The 24,008-nt window shown below is 48.0% G+C and overlaps 1 protein-coding gene across 1 annotated transcript; it reads right to left on the minus strand.

The window, feature by feature from the left end:
* Nucleotides 1–16,066: 16,066 nt before the first annotated feature.
* On the minus strand, nucleotides 16,067–19,872 carry LOC142256528 (trypsin-like). The gene is made up of 5 exons (XM_075328278.1): nucleotides 19,833–19,872; nucleotides 19,411–19,567; nucleotides 18,620–18,873; nucleotides 16,374–16,510; nucleotides 16,067–16,231 (listed from the first exon to the last, which is right to left on the minus strand). Exons 1-5 carry the CDS (start codon nucleotides 19,870–19,872, stop codon nucleotides 16,067–16,069), a joined length of 753 nt encoding a protein of 250 aa, XP_075184393.1.
* Nucleotides 19,873–24,008: the final 4,136 nt, after the last annotated feature.

Genomic DNA, 24,008 nt, shown 5'->3' on the forward strand with positions numbered 1-24,008 from the left:
TTTATTATTTTATTTATTAATAATATTTCTACTAATAATAAATAATATTTTTAATAAAAACTAATAATTAATGAAAAAAATAATAAATAATGCTGAAGATAATAATTAATGTAAAATGATAATAATGATGATAATAAATGCAAATAATAATTCATAATATTATTATTATTATTAAATTTTATTATTTTGCATTAATTATTATTATCTTCATTATTTTGTATTAAATGTAATTTATTAATTATTTTATTTATTAATAATATTACCACTAATAATAAATATTTTTAATAAATACTAATAATTAATGCAAATAATTAATAAATAATGTTAAAGATAATTAATGTAAAATAATAATAAATGCTAATAATAATATTATTAATTATATTATAATTATTATTCATTATTATTATTGATATTACTATTAATCATTATTCATATTATTTTGTATCAATTATTATAATCAACATTATTTATCAATTATGTTATTGCTTATTATTTATTAATTGTTTAATGTATTAATAATAATAAAATAATTAATAACTAATATTTATTAAAAAAAATAATGATACATATAATAATTAAAATATAGAAATATACATAATAATAATGGTAACATTATTGTTATTGATATTATTATGTTATATTATTATTTTTTATTATACATATACGTATTGTATTTATTTTTATCATTATTTTATCTTTTTATTAATATTTATTATGTATTGTTAGTTTTTTATTATTATTATCTGTTATGTAGTAGCATTATTTTTTATTATACATATACTTATTGTATGTATCAGTATTTATTTATCATTTTATTAATTATTTATTAGTTATTATTATTATTATTATTATTATTATTATTATTATTATTATTATTATTATTATTATTATTATTATTATGTATATATTTCTTACTTTTCACACACACAGGCAGGTGTAAATAGCGGATATCAGACTGGTTATTATAAGATCCCAGGTTCCCTCTCGGAGAATATCATCAATATATCGTCCACCAGTAATGTGAACGTGGCTGGACGCTGGGTCTTCAGAGTGGACAATCTGCACCCGGAAGACCCCAGTGGGGTTATAGGTAATGTAGACACAGATTATTCTAATATAAAGGTATTACACAGTCTCTGAGGTGACATTCGGGATCACTGACACACACTCCTTTGACTGGTGTTTTATGTACATTTTCTATAATGTCATCTATTTTCATATTATATGTGCGTTCTAAACACATGATACGTTCTCTCTGTAAAATAAATCTGTGCTGATAAATGGGCTGTGTGATGTCATTACCTTCACCCTGTGACATCATCATCATAAATCTCTGGTGTAACCCATATGTCCCCATCATTCCTTATATTATTTATATGATATTATCTAGATATTTTATGACATCACAAATACAAATCTTTTCTGCTCTTGTGCAATACTAAGAATTTTACAGGCAGATTATAAAATGAGTTATTATTATTATTATTATTATTATTATTATTATTAATAATAATAATATGAAATATATTACACAAAATATGTTGCTATTTTCTATTAATGTTACTATTAATTGTTTAAAGATAATATTCGAGGCTGTTAGGTTTTTTTTCCAATTGAAATCAGTAATTTTTTTTGAATAATATAAAAAATATAATACAATCCATACAGTATAAGAACATTATTATATTTCAAATATTTGAAAAAAAATAATATATATATATATATATATATATATATATATGCAAATTAATGTCATAGAATATAATAAGATATTTTAGTGTGAATGGTGCATTAATAATATTTGCATGATGATGTTCTATTTCTTTGTCGCTTCATTGGGAGACCCAGACAATTGGGTGTATAGGCTATGCCTCCGGAGGCCGCACAAAGTATTACACTCAAAAGTGTTAAGCCCCTCCCCTTCTGCCTATACACCCCCCGTGCTCCCACGGGCTCCTCAGTTTTTTGCTTTGTGCGAAGGAGGCAGACATCCACGCACAGCTCCACAGATTGGTCAGCAGCAGCTGCTGACTATGTCGGATGGAAGAAAAGTGGGCCCATATAGGGCCCCCAGCATGCTCCCTTCTCACCCCACTCTTGTCGGTGGTGTTGTAAGGTTGAGGTATCCATTGCGGGTACGGAGGCTGGAGCCCACATGCTGTTTTTCCTTCCCCATCCCCCTTAGGGCTCTGGTGGAAGTGGGATCCTATCGGTCTCCAGGCACTGAGACCGCGCTTCATCCACAACTCCTGTGGAGCCTGCTGGATAGGAGCCGGGTATCGTTCAGGGACATGGCCCTGCTACTTGGAGGTACTCTGTATCCCGGTGGGGACCGCGCACAGCAACACTCCAGCTTTGCTGGGTGTGCTAGTGCACCGGGGACCACGGCGCTGACCGGGTTAATATGTGCCATTACACACTCAGCGTTGCTGAGTGTGTTTATGTATAGGGACTGCCGCACTGACCGCCGCGGCCATGGAAACACTGCGGCGCGGCTGGGACTTGTAGTGCGCCGGGGACTTTCACGCCGGCCGCGCTTTTACGGCGGCCGCGTTTATTACTAGAGTCCCCGGCTTTTTGCGGCCTAGTTTCCTTTCCTCCCGCCCACAGCCCTGACAGGCAGGGGAAGGGCGGGACGCTGCACAGAACGAGCAGCACTGAGGGCTGGAGCATGCTTTGCATACTCCACTCCCCTCACTGTGCACAGTGCGGGCACCAGTTCCCGCACTTTCTGGGTCACGCCCACGGCTCCCTCCTCTCCTCAGGACGCCGGCAGCCATTACTGTCAGCTCCTCGGACGCAGCAGAGGGGGACAAAGTCTGGGAGACCCAGGCAGGGACTCTGGTGGCCTCACAACCGCTTTAGGCGGGTGGTAAGCAGCACCTGTGGTGCTAGCCCCATTGTGCAGTAGTGTAACATTATATGTTTATTTTACACTGTATAGTGCACAGTTGATTTCTGGCTATATACCCTATTGTGTTACTCAGGGAAGATAATAGCATGGCGCCCACGAAAGGCAGGGGTGCCAAAACACAGGCTTATTATGTTGCCTGCGCCGCATGTACGACCCCGCTACCGGCAGGTTCCACTGACCCTCATTGTGTGAACTGTTCGGCCCCTGTGGCACTTGCTCAGCCAGAGCCTCTGCTAAGGGGGGCCCAGGGGGAGCCACCTGCTAACACTGTTCAGGTGACGGGGACGGAGTTTGCAAAACTCTCTGAGACTATGGCTAAGATACTAGAAGCCTTGCAGTCCAGGCCGGTATCTCAGCACAGGGACTCTGTTGAATCTTTGTTCCCTGGCCCACCTCAGCTGGACCAACAATGTCCTCCCGGGGTATCTCATGGATCCCAGGCTGAGGGTTCTGACACAGACCCCAGCCCCAGACCGACTAAGCGAGCTCGCTTAGATTTTCCCTCGACATCATCATATTGTGCAGGGTCTCAGAGGGGGGAATCTCTGGTTGATGATGCGGAGACAGCTGATCAGGATTCTGATCCTGAGGCCGCTCTCAATCTTGATACTCCGGACGGGGACGCCATAGTGAACGATCTTATTGCGTCCATCAATCGTATGTTGGATATTTCTCCCTCAGCTCCTCAGGTGGAGGAGTCAGCTTCTCAGCAGGAGAAATTCCGTTTCAGGTTTCCCAAGCGTACACCGAGTATGTTTCTGGACCACTCTGATTTCAGAGAGGCAGTCCAGAATCACCATGCTTGTCCAGATAAGCGTTTTTCTAAGCGCCTTAAGGATACACGTTATCCCTTTCCCCCTGACGTGGTCAAAAGTTGGGCTCAGTGTCCCAAAGTGGATCCTCCAATCTCCAGACTGGCAGCTAGATCCATACTTGCAGTGGAAGATGGGGCTTCACTCAAAGATGCCACTGACAGGCAGATGGAGCTCTGGTTGAAATCCATCTATGAAGCTATCGGCGCTTCTTTTGCCCCAGCGTTCGCAGCCGTATGGGCGCTACAAGCTATCTCAGCAGGTCAAGCGCAAATTGACGCAGCCACACGCACGTCCGCGCCACAGGTGGCGTCCATAACCACTCAGACATCGGCATTTGCGTCTTACGCTATTAATGCTGTCCTGGACTCTGCGAGCCGTACGGCGGTTGCAGCCGCCAATTCGGTGGTACTCCGCAGGGCCTTGTGGCTACGGGAATGGAAGGCAGATTCTGTTTCCAAAAAGTGCTTAACCAGTTTGCCAATTTCTGGCGACCGATTGTTTGGCGAGCGTTTGGATGAAATCATCAAACAATCCAAGGGAAAGGATACATCCTTACCCCAGCCCAAACCGAACATACCCCAACAGAGGAAGGGGCAGTCGAGGTTTCGGTCCTTTCGGGGCGCGGGCAGGTCCCAATTCTCCTCGTCCAAAAGGCCTCAGAAAGATCAAAGGAACTCTGACGCATGGCGGTCTAAGTCACGTCCTAAAAAGGCCACCGGAGGTGCCGCTACCAAAGCGGCTTCCTCATGACTTTCGGCCTCCTCACTCCGCATCTTCGGTCGGTGGCAGGCTCTCCCGCTTTTGCGACACCTGGCTGCCACAGGTAAAAGACCGTTGGGTGAGAGACATTCTGTCTCACGGTTACAAGATAGAGTTCACCTCTCGTCCCCCGACTCGATTCTTCAGGTCATCCCCGCCTCCCGAGCGAGCCGAGGCTCTTCTGCAGGCGCTGGGCACTCTGAAGGCAGAAGGAGTGGTGGTCCCTGTTCCTCTTCAGCAACAGGGCCACGGTTTTTACTCCAACTTGTTTGTGGTCCCAAAGAAGGACGGGTCTTTCCGTCCTGTCCTGGACCTGAAACTTCTCAACAAACACGTAAAGACCAGGCGGTTCCGGATGGAATCCCTCCGCTCCGTCATCGCCTCAATGTCCCAAGGAGATTTCCTTGCATCGATCGATATCAAAGATGCTTATCTCCACGTACCGATTGCTCCAGAGCACCAGCGCTTCTTGCGCTTCGCCATAGAAAACGAACACCTGCAGTTCGTGGCACTGCCGTTCGGCCTGGCAACAGCCCCACGGGTTTTCACCAAGGTTATGGCTACTGTAGTAGCGGTCCTCCACTCTCAGGGTCACTCGGTGATCCCTTACTTGGACGATCTCCTGATCAAGGCACCCTCTCAAGAGGCATGCCAACACAGCCTCGACGCTACCCTGGAGACTCTCCAGAGTTTCGGGTGGATCATCAATTTTCCAAAGTCAAATCTGACACCGGCCCAATCGCTCACATACCTTGGCATGGAGTTTCATACCCTCTCAGCGATAGTGAAGCTTCCGCTGATCAAGCAGCGGTCACTACAGACAGGAGTACAATCTCTCCTTCAAGGCCAGTCACACCCCTTGAGGCGCCTCATGCACTTCCTGGGGAAGATGGTGGCAGCAATGGAGGCAGTCCCTTTCGCGCAGTTTCACCTGCGTCCTCTTCAATGGGACATCCTACGCAAATGGGACAGGAAGCCGACGTCCCTCGACAGGAACGTCTCCCTCTCTCAAGCGACCAAAGCTTCCCTTCGGTGGTGGCTTCTTCCCACTTCATTATCGAAGGGGAAATCCTTCCTACCCCTATCCTGGGAGGTGGTCACGACGGACGCGAGTCTGTCAGGGTGGGGAGCGGTTTTTCTCCACCACAGGGCTCAGGGTACGTGGACCCAGCAAGAGTCCTCGCTTCAGATCAATGTTCTGGAAATACGGGCAGTGTATCTTGCCCTGAAAGCGTTCCAGTGTGGCGCCCCTGACCTGGTCAGGCACCACTGAGTACTGCACCCATGCTGGGGACAGTACAATACAGGTAATCCAGAAGGCTGACCGGGGTGTGGAACACAGGCGCATAGTGATCAGGTCTCACACATGTACCCATGAGAGGACCCCTGGGGATCCCAGGAGGGGGAAAAGCCTTCACCTTCACTGGAATAGTGGAGGGGGCCAAAAGCCTCCATCTCCTCTCAAGGGGTGTGGTAAGAGAGTCTGGTTGCTAGGTGGCGTAGGCAAGAACAGGAGAGGAGGGGCAGTGAGCCAGAGCAGTGTAGAGTCCAGGGAGCTCGAGTGAGGAGCAGATCCCTGGGGCTGTGCAGTCTGACAGCGCCCGCGCAGTGGCTACTGACGGGGGAGAACGGTCAACTAGGAGGGCTACCCGAAATCCATCTTCAGCTAAAGAGAGAGCACGGAGTGGGAAGTAAGGAGACTGCTAGAGAGTACCAGGCCCAAACGGGCGGCAGATCCCGAAGCGGAGATAGATCCAGCTTTCTTTTGCTAAACCTGCCGGTGTGGGGCTCTCAAAGCCCACGCCACAACACTACAAAAGCCGCAGCCACGTAGCCACAGTTAGGGCCCATAGGTCACAGGAGGCAAGCAGCTGGAGTGGCCTGGTCCAGGCGACAAGCAAACGGCAACCGAAGGGGAGAGAGGCTGCAGCATCTTCCCTGGGTGACCCCCATAGGGACTCAAAGTCGGGGTTACCCCAAACCACCAAGGGCTAAGGAAGGCGAGTTAGTAGTCACCCTCACAAGTCACCCTGAAGGACACCTGGTTCCCACTTGGTTCATCCCAGCTACGCCCGGGTCACTCACCCTGCCATCAACTGTGAGTAAAAACCCTGAAAGACATCCTGCCTGTGTTGAGTCATTCTGCGCCTTGTAGTTCTACACATCTACACAGGGCCCTGGGGCTTGCCTCACTCTCAGGGGGCTATTCCAACTAACTGCACTCACCAACAGCCCCAGGCGTCCCTCAACCTGCAGTGGCGGTCCCCCCCCACTGACCGCAATACTGAGAGTGGCGTCACGACAAGAAGAAGATCTCCTACCTGTGACAGATCCAGCCGAGTGGAGTCCCTGAAGGTGATGCACCGACACTACACCTGTGGGGCTGCACATCTGGCGTCACGAACAGGATAAGGACTAGACCTGTTCAGACAGGTGACCATGTGCCTGGGCGGTCCGCTTGAAAAATTGGAAGCGCCGCCATATTGCCACCATGAAAAGCGCGCTGAAAAACAACAGCAGCCCGCGCTGGAAGAAGTTACCGCCCACGAAGAGGTGTGGCTACCCAGAGATCCCCTGCAGAGTTCTGACCTCGCTTGTGAAGAGAGCGGAAGCGTCTGGAGACGGCGGGAAGGAAAGAGAGCCACAAGCCTGCTGCTGCAGAGAGAAGAGATGGAGTCCGGACGTGGATACCCAGAACCAGGCTCTGCTGCCTGGTGGTGCCGGGAGCTTGCTATCTTCTGCGATCAGCTGGAGGCCAGGATCATGCGACAGCTCAGTGAGGGACGCACGGAGCTTCTGGAGATGGCTGCGGCGGTTCGGACCTACGAGGAGGGAGCCGCGCGACGCCTGCCAGATCGAGCGGCGACGACTCAGATCCCGATGGTGCCACTGATGGGTGAGTCCAGAGTTGCCCCGGCCAGCGCAAGTGCTCCAACCCCTGCTGCTACGACCGCGGTCCCAGAAGAGGCGCCCGGCGCGGCGACGCTGAGCCAGGCCGCAGCCATGCCAGGTGCGGCCCGCCAAGCCCAGGCCGCCGCAGCGATGCCCTGCTCGGCCCGCCAAGCCCCGGCCGCCGCAGCGATGCCCTGCTCGGCCCGCCAAGCCCCGGCCGCCGCAGCGATGCCCTGCTCGGCCCGCCAAGCCCCGGCCGCCGCAGCAACGCCCAGTCCGGCCCGCCAAGAACTGGCCGCAACAGCGACGCAGATCCAGGCCGCCGCCACGCCAGGCTCGGCCCGCACAGACCAGGCCGCCGCCATGCCAGGCGCGGCCCGCCAAGACCAGGCCGCCGCCATGCCAGGCGCGGCCCGCCAAGACCAGGCCGCCGCCATACAGGGCGCGGCCCGCCAAGACCAGGCCGCCGCCATACAGGGCGCGGCCCGCCAAGACCAGGCCGCCGCCATACAGGGCGCGGCCCGCCAAGAGATTGCATCACCATTTTCCCCGGCCTGCAAGGCCAGAGCAGACACCGCTCCCCAGCCTAAGGAAGTCCCTACTAGGAAATCCCTGATAGGTGAAGACTCCGCATACTGGCAGCTGAAGGCTGACCTGGAGGCTAAGTTCCCACAGGAGATGGTGGACCGATACATGCTCCCTCCGAACACCCCTAAGGCAACCCCTGCAGCAACCACGCTGAAGAGTCCACCGCCTGGGCCAGCTGAGGAACACTCATCCCCAGCGCTGCCACGACCAGAGTGCAGCGAAGAACTAAGGGGGAGAGGAGGGCAGGAAACTGAGGAGCTGACTCAGGAGCCACCAGCAGTGGATCCATGCCCAGAGCCGGAGATGTTGCCATATTCCCGCTGGGATGAGGAAGACCTGACACCGTCTGCTGAAGAAGATCTGCCCCAAAGCCTCACCTGGGAGCTTGTAAGCTGCACTTCGCAGAATCCAGCCCGCAAGACACAGCGCCGCAGTAGAACCCAGTCTTTCCCTGCACCGCCATCCCCAGAGCAGAGAGATGACATCACGGCCAGAGACCTACAAGAAAAAAGGTTCCTGAGAAGAGCCAAAGCCCAGACCAGAGGACCCCTTTGTAGAGGAGTAGTGGAGGACTTCAGCCTAAAGTCAGGATACGGGTTCATTGTTGCACCTGGTATCAAAGAAGGTATCTTCGTCAATAGGAGAGACGTCAGAGCTAATCTGCCCAGAGGACATCCTGGAAGGAACCTGCGTACAGGAGACTCCGTACAGTTTACCCTGCATCAAGGCGAAAGAGGCTGGTATGCCCTAGATGTAGTGCCATGTCCCAAAGAAGAAAGGAAAGACAGCCATAAAGAAAAGGAACCCATTGATGACCAAGATGGAGAAACCAACAGGTGCCGCAGCCCTACAGGCCCAAGCCCTGGTGAAGAGGAATCTGCATAAGTTCAAGTAAAGTACAGCAAGTTTTGATCAGTTGGAAAGTTTGTTTTGCAACGTTTTAAAGTTCAAGAATGTGCCCACATAAACTGATGTGAGAAATAAACCTTAAGGCTATGAACTGGCTATAGCCACAAACTCTCGCAGTGTAAATAGTTACACCAAAAGGGCACCACCACCACCAGAGTCAGCCTGTTTAGGGGCTTGGCTCGTCTGCAACCAGGAGGAGCCCGTCCGTATATAGGGCCTTGGCTCACCTGCGACCAGAGAGCATGCCTGTTTATGGGGCCTGGCTCTCCACCACAAAGAGGGTACCTGGTCAGCACCAACTGTGGAGGCCGCCTCTACATCCTGCCAGAAGAGGCTGAAGGCGCGGATCCACCAAGCCAGGTATACCCTGAAACCACCAGCCCATGAAAGCCGCCTCTACATCCTGCCAGAAGTGGCTGAAGCCGCGGCCAACGGGAGAGGCAGATTGGAGGAAAGGTCTGGGGAAGTAGATGGCCCAGATCTGGTTACCAAAAGGACCGGTGACCTGCCTCCTGAAAGGGTTTGGGTGGGTTAACGGACTTGTGGGTGGAGGGTGGTGATGTATGGTACCTGGTGCTTTTAAAAATGTTTTACATGTTTTAATGTTTTATGCATTTTAAAATGTTGTCTTGCAGCCCGAGGACGTGCTGGTGATAACTAAGGGGGAATGTGGCGCCCCTGACCTGGTCAGGCACCACTGAGTACTGCACCCATGCTGGGGACAGTACAATACAGGTAATCCAGAAGGCTGACCGGGGTGTGGAACACAGGCGCATAGTGATCAGGTCTCACACATGTACCCATGAGAGGACCCCTGGGGATCCCAGGAGGGGGAAAAGCCTTCACCTTCACTGGAATAGTGGAGGGGGCCAAAAGCCTCCATCTCCTCTCAAGGGGTGTGGTAAGAGAGTCTGGTTGCTAGGTGGCGTAGGCAAGAACAGGAGAGGAGGGGCAGTGAGCCAGAGCAGTGTAGAGTCCAGGGAGCTCGAGTGAGGAGCAGATCCCTGGGGCTGTGCAGTCTGACAGCGCCCGCGCAGTGGCTACTGACGGGGGAGAACGGTCAACTAGGAGGGCTACCCGAAATCCATCTTCAGCTAAAGAGAGAGCACGGAGTGGGAAGTAAGGAGACTGCTAGAGAGTACCAGGCCCAAACGGGCGGCAGATCCCGAAGCGGAGATAGATCCAGCTTTCTTTTGCTAAACCTGCCGGTGTGGGGCTCTCAAAGCCCACGCCACAACACTACAAAAGCCGCAGCCACGTAGCCACAGTTAGGGCCCATAGGTCACAGGAGGCAAGCAGCTGGAGTGGCCTGGTCCAGGCGACAAGCAAACGGCAACCGAAGGGGAGAGAGGCTGCAGCATCTTCCCTGGGTGACCCCCATAGGGACTCAAAGTCGGGGTTACCCCAAACCACCAAGGGCTAAGGAAGGCGAGTTAGTAGTCACCCTCACAAGTCACCCTGAAGGACACCTGGTTCCCACTTGGTTCATCCCAGCTACGCCCGGGTCACTCACCCTGCCATCAACTGTGAGTAAAAACCCTGAAAGACATCCTGCCTGTGTTGAGTCATTCTGCGCCTTGTAGTTCTACACATCTACACAGGGCCCTGGGGCTTGCCTCACTCTCAGGGGGCTATTCCAACTAACTGCACTCACCAACAGCCCCAGGCGTCCCTCAACCTGCAGTGGCGGTCCCCCCCCCACTGACCGCAATACTGAGAGTGGCGTCACGACAAGAAGAAGATCTCCTACCTGTGACAGATCCAGCCGAGTGGAGTCCCTGAAGGTGATGCACCGACACTACACCTGTGGGGCTGCACACCAGCAGTGGCTGGAAGGCAAGCAGATCAGAATTCAGTCGGACAATTCCACAGCGGTGGCATACATCAACCACCAAGGCGGCACACGCAGTCGGCAAGCCTTCCAGGAAGTCCGGCGGATTTTGATGTGGGTGGAAGCCACGGCCTCCACCATCTCTGCAGTTCACATTCCAGGCGTGGAAAACTGGGAAGCAGATTATCTCAGTCGCCAGGGCATGGACGCAGGGGAATGGTCCCTTCACCCGGACGTGTTTCAGGAGATCTGTTGCCGCTGGGGGGTGCCGGACGTCGACCTCATGGCATCCCGGCACAACAACAAGGTACCGACGTTCATGGCACGGTCTCAAGATCCCAGAGCTCTGGCGGCAGACGCCTTAGTTCAGGATTGGTCGCAGTTTCAGCTCCCTTATGTGTTTCCTCCGCTGGCACTGTTGCCCAGAGTGTTACGCAAGATCAGGGCCGACTGCCGCCGCGTCATCCTCGTCGCTCCAGACTGGCCGAGGCGGTCGTGGTACCCGGATCTGTGGCATCTCACGGTCGGCCAACCGTGGGCACTACCAGACCGACCAGACTTGCTATCTCAAGGGCCGTTTTTCCATCTGAATTCTGCGGCCCTCAACCTGACTGTGTGGCCATTGAGTCCTGGATCCTAGCGTCTTCAGGGTTATCTCAAGACGTCATTGCCACTATGAGACAGGCTAGGAAACCAACGTCCGCCAAGATCTACCACAGGACGTGGAAAATTTTCCTGTCGTGGTGCTCTGCTCAGGGTATTTCTCCCTGGCCTTTTGCCCTGCCCACTTTTCTGTCCTTCCTTCAATCTGGACTGGAAAAGGGTTTGTCGCTCGGCTCCCTTAAGGGACAAGTCTCAGCGCTCTCTGTGTTTTTCCAGAAGCGCCTGGCCAGACTTCCACAGGTACGCACGTTCCTGCAGGGGGTTTGTCACATCGTTCCTCCTTACAAGCGTCCGTTAGAACCCTGGGATCTGAACAGGGTGCTGATGGTTCTTCAGAAACCACCATTCGAGCCAATGAGGGATATTTCTCTCTCACGCCTTTCGCAGAAAGTGGTTTTTCTAGTAGCAGTCACATCACTTCGGAGAGTGTCTGAGCTAGCAGCGCTGTCATGCAAAGCTCCCTTCCTGGTTTTTCACCAGGACAAGGTGGTTCTGCGTCCGGTTCCGGAATTTCTCCCTAAGGTGGTATCCCCCTTTCATCTCAATCAGGATATCTCCTTACCTTCTTTTTGTCCTCATCCAGTTCACCAATGTGAAAAGGATTTGCACTTGTTAGATCTGGTGAGAGAACTCAGACTCTACATTTCTCGTACGGCGCCCCTGCGCCGCTCGGATGCACTCTTTGTCCTTGTCGCTGGCCAGCGTAAAGGGTCACAGGCTTCCAAATCAACCTTGGCTCGGTGGATCAAGGAGCCAATTCTCGAAGCCTACCGTTCGGCTGGGCTTCCGGTTCCCTCAGGGCTGAAGGCCCATTCTACCAGAGCCGTGGGCGCGTCCTGGGCTTTGAGGCACCAGGCTACGGCTCAGCAGGTGTGTCAGGCGGCTACCTGGTCGAGCCTGCACACTTTCACGAAACACTATCAGGTGCATACCTATGCTTCGGCAGATGCCAGCCTAGGTAGAAGAGTCCTTCAGGCGGCGGTTGCCCACCTGTAGGAAGAGGCCGTTTTACGGCTCTCTTACGAGGTATTATTTTACCCACCCAGGGACTGCTTTTGGACGTCCCAATTGTCTGGGTCTCCCAATAGAGAGACAAAGAAGAAGGGAATTTTGTTTACTTACCGTAAATTCCTTTTCTTCTAGCTCTAATTGGGAGACCCAGCGCCCGCCCCTGTTTTTTTGTGTACACATGTTGTTCATGTTGAATGGTTTCAGTTCTCCGATATTCCTTCGGATCGAATTTACTTTAAACCAGTTTATAATTCTTTTTCCTCCTTCTTGCTTTTGCACCAAAACTGAGGAGCCCGTGAGCACGGGGGGTGTATAGGCAGAAGGGGAGGGGCCTTACACTTTTTAGTGTAATTGCTTTGTGTGGCCTCCGGAGGCATAGCTATACACCCCAATTGTCTGGGTCTCCCAATTAGAGCTAGAAGAAAAGGAATTTACGGTAAGTAAACAAAATTCCCTTCTTTTGTTACTTTTATGTACCAGGTGATTTCTGTGTTTTGTCGCTCGTTGTGTGTTTGTGTCATGTTGCAGTTTATTTTATGGATGTAGTGGATACAATCCCTGCGCTCTGCAGCTGGCTGTGCGTCGTGTCACCCTATACCCATTGTTTTCTATGTAATCTGTATCCTCTGCGCTGTATTTCCGCCCGGAGCCGGGCAGAGTTCCACCATTCTTTTTCAGCAGACTCGGGAAGGACCTTGTCGCGGCTCTGCGTCTCACAATCTGGGGAGATTTCTGCTGCCGGAAACTCTGATCACAATTGTTGCAATGAAAAGTGGAGTAAGTGACGCATCTTCCAGAAAATTAACTATTGGTTAGATCAGGGGTTTTTTTTATTTTGCAATGGATTTTTTTTTTCATATTACAGTGCGTATTAAAAAAAAAATAGCAATGTTTCACTTTTTACACTGAAGCTATTTTAGTCTCATACTATCTGTTCTTTCAGAAACAGTTTTCAGAAGTCTCATCATCATCACAGACAGGATTACACTGACATCCACAGCTGATAACACAGGAGCCACCATTCACAATAGGTGAAGTCACAGCTCACCTCCTCCTCCTGTACAATGACTGATAACACAGGATCCACCATTCACAATAGGTGATGTCACAGCTCACCTCCTTCTGTACAATGACTGATAACACCTCTATATAAAGTTGATAAAACTGGATCCACCATTCACAATAGGTGATATCACAGCTCTCCTCATGTATAATGACTGATACAACTCTATATACAGTAGATAACACAGGATCCATTATTCACAATAGGTGATGTCACAGCTCACCTCCTCTTTCTCCTGTGCAATGACTGATATCACCTCTATATACAGTAGATAACACAGGATCCACCATTCACAATAAGTGATATCACAGTTCACCTCCTCCTTCTGTACAATGACTGATAACACCTCTATATACAATAGATAACACAGGATCCACCATTCACAATAGGTGATGTCACAGCTCACCTCCTTCTGTATAATGACTGATAACACCTCTATATAAAGTTGATAAAATTGGATCCACCATTCACAATAGGTGATATCACAGCTCACCTTCTCCTCCTCATGTACAATGAATGATACAACTCTTTATATAGTAGATAAAACAGGATCCATTATTCACAATAGGTGATGTCACAGCTCAACTCCTCTTTCTCCTGTGCAATGACTGATATCAGCTCTATATACAGTAGATAACACAGGATCCACCATTCACAATAAGTGATATCACAGCTCACCTCCTCCTCCTGTACAATGACTGATAACACCTCTATGTACAGTAGATAAGACAGGATCCACCATTCACAATAGCTGATGTCACAGCTCACTTCCTCTCCTACTGTACAATAACTGATAACACCATTATATACAGTAGATAACACAGGATCCACCATTCACAATAGGTGATATCACAGCTCACCTCCTCCTCCTGTACAATGACTGATAACACCTCTATATACAGCAGATAACACAGGATCCACTATTCACAATGGGTGATGTCACAACTCCCCTCCTCCTCCTCCTGTACAGTGACTGATAACACCTCTATATAAAGTAGATAATACAGAATCCACCAATCACAATAGGTGATGTCACAGCTCACCTCCTCCTGTACAATGACTGATAACACCTATATATACAATAGATTAAAAAATCTCCTATTCATGGAAGGCAAAATCACAGCTCACCTGCTCCTCCTCCCTTGACAATGACATTTGCACACACTCATTAGATGCTTCTATACAATAGATACAGTCAGTGTGATGGTATTGCTGCTAATTTAGATGGTAAATTCCTAAAATAACAGAATATATGAGTCTAGAATTGCCCCAGAGGCCGGTGTGAAACCTGCAACATTTCTCATTTCTCTTTAATACAGATTGTGATATGAAATAAAAAAACAAAAATAAAAAAAAATTAAACTTGCCAAATTAATTGAAAAAAATGTATTTAAAATAAAAACTTGCTGTATATAGTCAGTGATTTTCTAATGACACTTTCCCTTTAAGGTTTCAGCTTTAACTTGAAAAATAGCTTAAATCTTATGGGAGGCGGCTCCTCTATTCACTGCAGCAGTTTTATAGAGCAGTTTACCCTTTTTTCTACATTGTTTATATACTCTTTATTTGCGGATCATCACTTGTTGTGACGTATCATCGGGCAGCAGTGTTTCCCAGTCATTGTGCTAACGCTTCCTCCATGTTTTTGCTTTTGAAACTTTACTATTAGCAGTTTAATTAGAGGGCAGTAGTTAATGATCCTTAAAGGGATATATCCATAAAATAGGTGATCACTATAAAATCAATAAGGGGGGTGGAAGCGCTTCATACCCACCCTCGTTTTCCGGATACAGTTCCATACATTGGCCTGATACCAGTGAATAGATCCAAGCTGCAATACCAGAAATGGCCACCACCAAAGAATGGCGCTGTCTCTGGAAAATAATCAATGTCCACTTCACCGTCTATTGGAGCCTGGACTAGTCCAGCGGCTGCTGATCTGACCTCTTTACTTTACACTGCAGCTCTGCTTGCTTAGAGAGATGATTTCCATTGCATCAGTAGCAAATATAATTTACTAGTAAAAAAAAAAAGATTGTCAAAATAATAGAAGATTCTGAATAATCTTAAGAAAAATGAAGAATTGAGGACCATTTATGGTCAATATGTTGACCCTAAACCCCAAATGTATGGACGATTTAGTGTCGAATTCATGGAAAATAATATAATAAAAAATAATTGACAAAGGTATTGCTAATAATATTTTGGTAATTTTATTTTGCATTTAGAAATTCGGTAGAAATTCAGTATTTTGCTTCCCTTCACACAATAGAATGTGACCTTCCTGCAGTCACCACTAGAGGGAGCGCACTGCACACTGGTTCATCAATGTCTTCAATGCCTACGTAGTGCGCAGTGAGCTCCCTCTAGTGGTGGCTGCAGGAAGACAGAATTGTATCATTTATATCTGTGATTATGCAGAGAATTTGTCGCTTTGTATCAGAAAAATGACTCTGAAAGTTACTTTTAATAAAATTAATTGAACTTTTTGAGTTATTAGTTATATAGTAATAAATGCAAAAAGAAAAAGAGCGTAAGGTTTTAGGATATTTCGACTGCAGGGATTTGCAGGTGTTCAGTTGGTGCCGTTTCCCATCGGCCCCCATATTTCAGACTGGTCATTACGGGAGGCAGTCGCCCTTTGCGATGGTTTCTCGGATCCAGTCCAGGTAGTTGCACAGTTTTGTATACACTCCTGGTTTATTGGCTTCTCCACAGGGAATGTTACCCCAAGATGTGATCCCACTTAATTGGGAATTACAGACCAGGGGTCCCCCGGAGTCTCCCTGCAAAGAATAACATATTGTTACAATCCCCTACAGAATCCAAACACCCCTCTCCTGAAATACTCTGTGCTGCTAGGCACCCTTCATCTGAATATAGGGCTTCCCTAAGACCAATGAAAGGGAAGGATTTTGGGATCCGTACCTGACAGGTGTCCTTCCCGCCCTCCATGACCCCAGCACACAGCATGTTCTCCGTTATCTCCCCGGGATAAGCGTCTCTGCAGATATCGTCGGCGACAGTCTCCACGTTCACACAGCGCAGCACTGATGGAAATGTTGCTGCACAGACAAGAAATATATGAGACGTCCTCCTGGCTGCAGACATCATAATCAATAGGCAGTACATATATCTTATAGGACTAGGATAGGCGGGGAACTGACCTCTGGGAACCCCAATGATCTTAAAAATAAAGGGTTGCAAGTAGTGGTGGAATATGCGGGTCGGGGACTCGAGTATGGACCACAATGTCACACCTGTGTCACGCTTGACAGACAGTCCTGTGGTGTCTGGCTGTAGAAGGTCACGGTGTTTAGCTACACAAACTGCTCCGTGACTTTCTCTTCTTGCGGTAAATCCCTTTCACTTTAGGACCCTGCAGATATCCTCACCTTTCAGCTGTTAATCATCAACACTTTCCTTCTTGCCATTAAATACTCTCATTCCCCCTTGGTCTTTGCTGGTTATAGAGTTAAACACTTCTACAGGTCTTGGATGCAAGCAGTCGGCTTGCATCAGTCAGAAGAAACATTGTTGTTTGTTGCTGTTCCTCTCATCCTGGTGATAAGATGTTCATGTACTTTCCCCGTGTGTGCCCCCTGTGTCTTCTTTAGAGCTTAGTGGGGTTGACTAAGAGTTCATCCCATCTGTTCCCTACTTAGGGCCCAGTTTTAGGGTCAGCCAGGGCCAGGTATCCTGCTCAGCGCATACTTGCAGAACCTATCTAGAGTGGTCAGGGGAGCCAGGGGTCAGTGGGAGGTTTGGTCAGGGGTCACCTTCTGCCCCTTTAGTAGACACAGGGTTTTCCTTCCCTTTCGCCATTCACCTGGTACGTCTCTGTACCTAGGTTCTATGTCAGGGTCAGCCAGGGCCAGGTATCCTGCTCAGCGCATACTTGCAGAACCTATCTAGAGTGGTCAGGGGAGCCAGGGGTTAGTGGGAGGTTTGGTCAGGGGTCACCTTCTGCCCCTTTAGTAGACACAGGGTTTTCCTTCCCTTTCGCCATTCACCTGGTACGTCTCTGTACCTAGGTTCTATGTCAGGGTCAGCCAGGGCCAGGTATGCTGCTTGGCTCATAGGTGTGGAACCTATCTAGGATTTTGAGGGAAGCCAGGGATCACCATCTCCCCCTTCCCTAGACACAGGGTCTCCCTTCCCTGTCGCCATATGTGTGGTATTTCCCCATACCTAGCGTGACACCCAAGCACCAGCGATGCTTGAACGAGTACCGAGCAGTACCAAGCACGCTCACTCATCACTAGTTGCAAGGCTTATTCACACCTAAATTCTCTTGATAGTCTTCCAATGCATAGCTCTGCAGGAATACCGCGGTAATGCTCTATACAAAGAAATGGGGCCAGCTGCAGCTCCCAACACTGAAAGCAGTGGGGTGCCACTGTGCACTGCCGCCACTTCATTTAAAGGTTCGCTATGTTGGGTCCCCTCTAATCATTAAGTGATTGCAGCATGTCATCACATGAGATGGGAGTACTCCTTTAAAGGGTTTGTCCACCTTTGCAATCAATGCACTTATTGCCCATTTCTGCAGAACTTCTTGCAAATCTATTTTCCCCCTCGTACAAGTCTCACCCCTTCCAAATTCCTCTGTTCTCTTTTTTTCCCCAATCTGTTTATTTTCGTGTGGGGTTCTGGAGCCTTCTGGTATCACACACAAGAAAACTTCCCATTTTTCGGTTAGTCTCAGGAGGGAGCACGAAGGAGATTTTCCGGCTCATCCGGGATTCCCGGAGTCCTACCCTTTTTCCGTCAACCTCCTTTTTTTCAGGAGAGTTGCCAAATATAATTTACTTTAATTTAATTTATTTTAACCCCAATCCTCAGCCCAAATATTAACACTCCCAATTCACCCCAAAAATGCCCCTAAGCATTAACCTCATCCAATGTGATGAGCTCACAGAACAGTTCCCGCTTTAATTATTTACTTTGTTCAATAATTTAGCAAGAATTTGGGGCAAATGACGTAAAATAATAATGAATTCAGGATCAGACTACGAAAGGTTCCTTTGTAGTCTGTAGCCATGGAAACAAACAGTTCTGTTTACATAAAACTGTAGCAGATTTGTAATCAAAACTAGATACATTGTTGCCAGGTGTGGTCGAGGGACAATGCAGGCAAAAAAGCATGAAAAAGAAGATATGTAGCTTCTTACGGTCAGGGCTGGTGGTGGACCCCCATCCCGAGACAAGGCAGCTGGTCCCTTCCGGGGGTGTGGGGCAGCCGAGGGCGATGGTCTGCACATTCTCATTCAGGGTGACGGGAGACGGCAATTTCAGCAGCATGATGTCATTGTCGTAGGTATCAGGGTCAAATTTTGGATGGTCACACAGTTTATCGGCGTAGCTGAACTGCTCCGTGCCTTCGTAATTCTCTATATCATGGTCTCCGAGGCGAATCTGTAGACTCCTACGGAGGACAAGAGACATCAGATAGAACTAAACTGTAGGGTGGGTCAGGGTCAGGGGGAAGGTCTCTGGATATAGCAGGTGGCAGCTAAACCTTCAACTGTGTATGACGTGACAGAGTAATACCACCCCCTATGCATATTATAAAATAGTTACGGTGCCTAAATAATACCGCCATACAGTGCCCATATAATAGTACCGCAAAATACTTATATAATTGTACTATTGAGTTATGTGATGCCCAAAAATAACTGGTAGGTTTGGAAAAAAGAGAAAGGAACAGGGCTGCCACTAGGAATTTCAGGGCCACTGACTGGCATAATTTTGGGGTCCCCTTAAGACTCCACCCCAGCACTGCTCCGCCTCCACCATGGTTTGTAAGCCAATAAATGAAGTGTGAAGGGGTCCCCCTTCTGTAGGGGCCCCGGACTAGAGTCCTGTTTGTCCCCCCCTGGTGGTGGCCCTGTACGGAGGGAGTGGAGCTGGAGGCATGCTTACGGGGGTGGTGTTAGCAGAAGCCCCCCTTTTTGACACTTACGGCAGTTTGCAATGTGCTGCTGTCAGGACCCAGTTTTCGTCTATCAGGATTCCTCCACAGGCGTGTTGGTCAAAATAATGAAGGCTGACTTGCCACGGCTGAGAGTTGGGCACGCACTCCGAGCCCCCGATAATCCGGTTATAGTAACGACCTTCCACTAGGGAGAACCAAAAACCGGTGAAATTATATAAAGTGTCAAAATAAAGGTGACATACAGTGATAAAGGGGCCCCAAGGGTAGACATTGGATGGTGTTTCCTTCAGAATTTCCCAAAATATCTCGAACAAAAAATGAAACCTCTACGTAAAGTTCCAAAATTGTATAGAAGAGCCCCATAAAGGCGGAGTGCAAAACCCCCTATGAACCCACCATGCCCGTCAACGTTACATATGGGACACCACCTTCTGAGACGTTCCACTTACCGACGACCCCCAGGACAGCGGCCACCAGCAGGAGGTACATGGTGAGGTGCTTGGTGTTTAGGAAAGTTTCGCCTTCTGTCCCCACTTCTTTCTTTTCCACTTGAGATTAGGGTGTGAATTATTAACTCACTTGCTCTGGATTATACAGGAAGGTGCAGCGGATTGGAGTAATATTTACCAGCCACTAATACGGGGAATATATATGTACCGCATCCGCCAGGAGCTCACTGATGGGTACATGGTGTGTGACGCATTTCGGATCTGTAGGTCTCTGCTCACGTCATTCGGTTCCTTCTTACATCACAACTAGAGAAATGTTATTCCAACCTCATCCTGACACTTTACTAATGACTCCAGATATATTATGGGGACATGCAGACCCGCCGGTACTGTGCTACACCCCCCCACTAATCCACAATTCCCCACAATTATCTGGGCACTGCTTCTATTATCTGGGCACTGTGTATATTATCTGGGCACTGTGTGTACTATCTGGGCACTGCTTGTATTATCTGGTCACAGCTTGTATTATCTGGGCACTGCATTTATTATCTGGGCACTGCATTTATTATCTGGGCACTGCATTTATTATCTGGGCACTGTGTGTATTATCTGGGCACTGCTTGTATTATCTGGGCACTGCATTTATTATCTGGGAACTGCTTCTATTATCTGGGCACTGCATCTATTATCTGGGCACTGCATTTATTATCTGGGCACTGCATTTATTATCTGGGCACTGCGTGTATTATCTGGGTACTGTGTGTATTATCTGGGCACTGTATTTATTATCTGGGCACTGCGTGTATTATCTGGGTACTGTGTGTATTATCTGGGCACTGCATTTATTATCTGGGCACTGCATTTATTATCTGGGCACTGCGTGTATTTTCTGGGTACTGTGTGTATTATCTGGGCACTGCATTTATTATCTGGGCACTGCGTGTATTATCTGGGTACTGTGTGTATTATCCGGACACGGTGTGTATTATCTGGGCACTGTGTGTATTATCTGGGCACAGGTTGTATTATCTGGGCACTGCGTGTATTATCTGGGCACTGCTTGTATTATCTGGGAACTGTGTGTATTATCTGGGCACTGATTGTATTATCTGGGCACTGTGTGTGTTATCTGGGCACTGCGTGTATTATCTGGGCACTGTGTGTATTATCTGGGCACTGTGTGTATTATCTGGGCACTGCGTGTCTTATCTGGGCACTGCGTGTCTTATCTGGACACTATGTATTATCTGGGCACTGTGTGTATTATCTGGGCACAGGTTGTATTACCTGGGCACTGTGTGTATTATCTGGGCACAGGTTGTATTATCTGGGCACTGTGTGTATTATCTGGGCACAGGTTGTATTATCTGGGCACTGCGTGTATTATCTGGGCACTGCATGTATTATCTGGGCACTGCTTGTATTATCTGGGAACTGTGTGTATTATCTGGGCACTGCTTGTATTATCTGGGCACTGTGTGTGTTATCTGGGCACTGCGTGTATTATCTGGGCACTGCGTGTATTATCTGGGCACTGTGTGTATTATCTGGGCACTGTGTGTATTATCTGGGCACTGTGTATATTATCTGGGCACTGTGTGTATTATCTGGGCACTGTGTGTATTATCTGGGCACTGCATTTATTATCTGGGCACTGCGTGTATTATCTGGGTACTGTGTGTATTATCTGGACACTGTGTATTATCCGGACACTGTGTGTATTATCTGGGCACTGTGTGTATTATCTGGGCACAGGTTGTATTATCTGGGCACTGCGTGTATTATCTGGGCACTGCATGTATTATCTGGGCACTGCTTGTATTATCTGGGAACTGTGTGTATTATCTGGGCACTGATTGTATTATCTGGGCACTGTGTGTGTTATCTGGGCACTGTGTGTATTATCTGGGCACTGTGTGTATTATCTGGGCACTGTGTGTATTATCTGGGCACTGATTGTATTATCTGGGCACTGTGTGTATTATCTGGGCACTGTGTGTATTATCTGGGCACTGTGTGTATTATCTGGGCACAGGTTGTATTATCTGCGCACTGCGTGTATTATCTGGGCACTGCATGTATTATCTGGGCACTGCTTGTATTATCTGGGAACTGTGTGTATTATCTGGGCACTGCTTGTATTATCTGGGCACTGTGTGTGTTATCTGGGCACTGCGTGTATTATCTGGGCACTGCGTGTATTATCTGGGCACTGTGTGTATTATCTGGGCACTGTGTGTGTTATCTGGGCACTTCGTGTATTATCTGGGCACTGTGTGTATTATCTGGGCACTGTGTGTATTATCTGGGCACAGGTTGTATTATCTGGGCACTGCGTGTATTATCTGGGCACTGCTTGTATTATCTGGGCACTGTGTGTGTTATCTGGGCACTGCGTGTATTATCTGGGCACTGTGTGTATTATCTGGGCACTGTGTGTATTATCTGGGCACTGCGTGTATTATCTGGGCACTGCGTGTATTACCTGGGCACTGCGTTTATTATCTCGGCACTGTGTGTGTTATCTGGGCACTGCGTGTATTATCTGGGCACTGCGTGTATTATCTGGGCACTGCGTTTATTATCTTGGCACTGTGTGTATTATCTGGGCACTGCGTGTATTATCTGGGCACTGCGTGTATTATCTGGGCACTGTGTGTATTATCTGGGCACTGCGTGTATTATCTGGACACTGTGTGTATTAGCTGGGCACTGCTTGTATTATCTTGGCACTGCGTGTATTATCTGGGCACTGCGTGTATTATCTGGGCACTGCGTGTATTATCTGGGTACTGTGTGAAATATCTGGGCACTGTGTGTATTATCTGGACACTTCTTGTATTATCTGGGCACTGTGTGTATTATCTGGGTACTGTGTGTATTATCTGGGCACTGTGTGTATTATCTGGGCACTGTATGTATTATCTGGGCACTGCTTGTATTATCTGGGCACTGCTTGTATTATCTGGGCACTGTGAGTATTATCTGGGCACTGCTTGTATTATCTGGGCACTGTGTATATTATCTGGGCACTGTGTATATTATCTGGGCACTGCTTGTATTATCTGGGCACTGCTTGTATTATCTCTTCACTGCTTGTATTATCTGGGCACTCCTTGTATTATCTAGGCACTGCTTGTATTATCTGGGCACTGTGTGTATTATCTGGGCACTGCATGTATTATCTGGGCACTGTGTGTATTATCTGGGCACTGTGTGTATTATCTGGGCACTGTGTATATTATCTGGGCACTGCTTGTGTTATCTGGGCACTGCATGTATTATCTGGGCACTGCATGTATTATCTGGGCACTGTGTGTATTATCTGGGCACTGCGTGTATTATCTGGGCACTGCGTGTATTATATGGGCACTGTGTGTATTATCTGGGCACTGCGTGTATTATCTGGGCACTGTGTGTATTATCTGGGCACTGCGTGTATTATCTGGGCACTGTGTGTATTATCTGGGCACTGTGTGTATTATCTGGGCACTGCGTGTATTATCTGGGCACTGCGTGTATTATATGGGCACTGCTTGTATTATCTGGGCACTGTGTATATTATCTGGGCACTGCGTGTATTATCTGGGCACTGCATGTATTATCTGGGCACTGCTTGTATTATCTGGGAACTGTGTGTATTATCTGGGCACTGATTGTATTATCTGGGCACTGTGTGTGTTATCTGGGCATTGTGTGTATTATCTGGGCACTGTGTGTATTATCTGGGCACTGCGTGTATTATCTGGGCACTGTGTGTATTATCTGGGCACTGTGTGTATTATCTGGGCACTGATTGTATTATCTGGGCACTGTGTGTATTATCTGGGCACTGTGTGTATTATCTGGGCACTGTGTGTATTATCTGGGCACAGGTTGTATTATCTGGGCACTGCGTGTATTATCTGGGCACTGCATGTATTATCTGGGCACTGCTTGTATTATCTGGGAACTGTGTGTATTATCTGGGCACTGCTTGTATTATCTGGGCACTGTGTGTGTTATCTGGGCACTGCGTGTATTATCTGGGCACTGTGTGTATTATCTGGGCACTGCGTGTATTATCTGGGCACTGTGTGTATTATCTGGGCACTGATTGTATTATCTGGGCACTGCGTGTATTATCTGGGCACTGCGTTTATTATCTCGGCACTGTGTGTATTATCTGGGCAC

The sequence above is a fragment of the Anomaloglossus baeobatrachus genome, chromosome 11 (genome assembly GCF_048569485.1).
Source record: "Anomaloglossus baeobatrachus isolate aAnoBae1 chromosome 11, aAnoBae1.hap1, whole genome shotgun sequence".
NCBI classification, from domain to species: Eukaryota; Metazoa; Chordata; class Amphibia; order Anura; family Aromobatidae; genus Anomaloglossus; species Anomaloglossus baeobatrachus.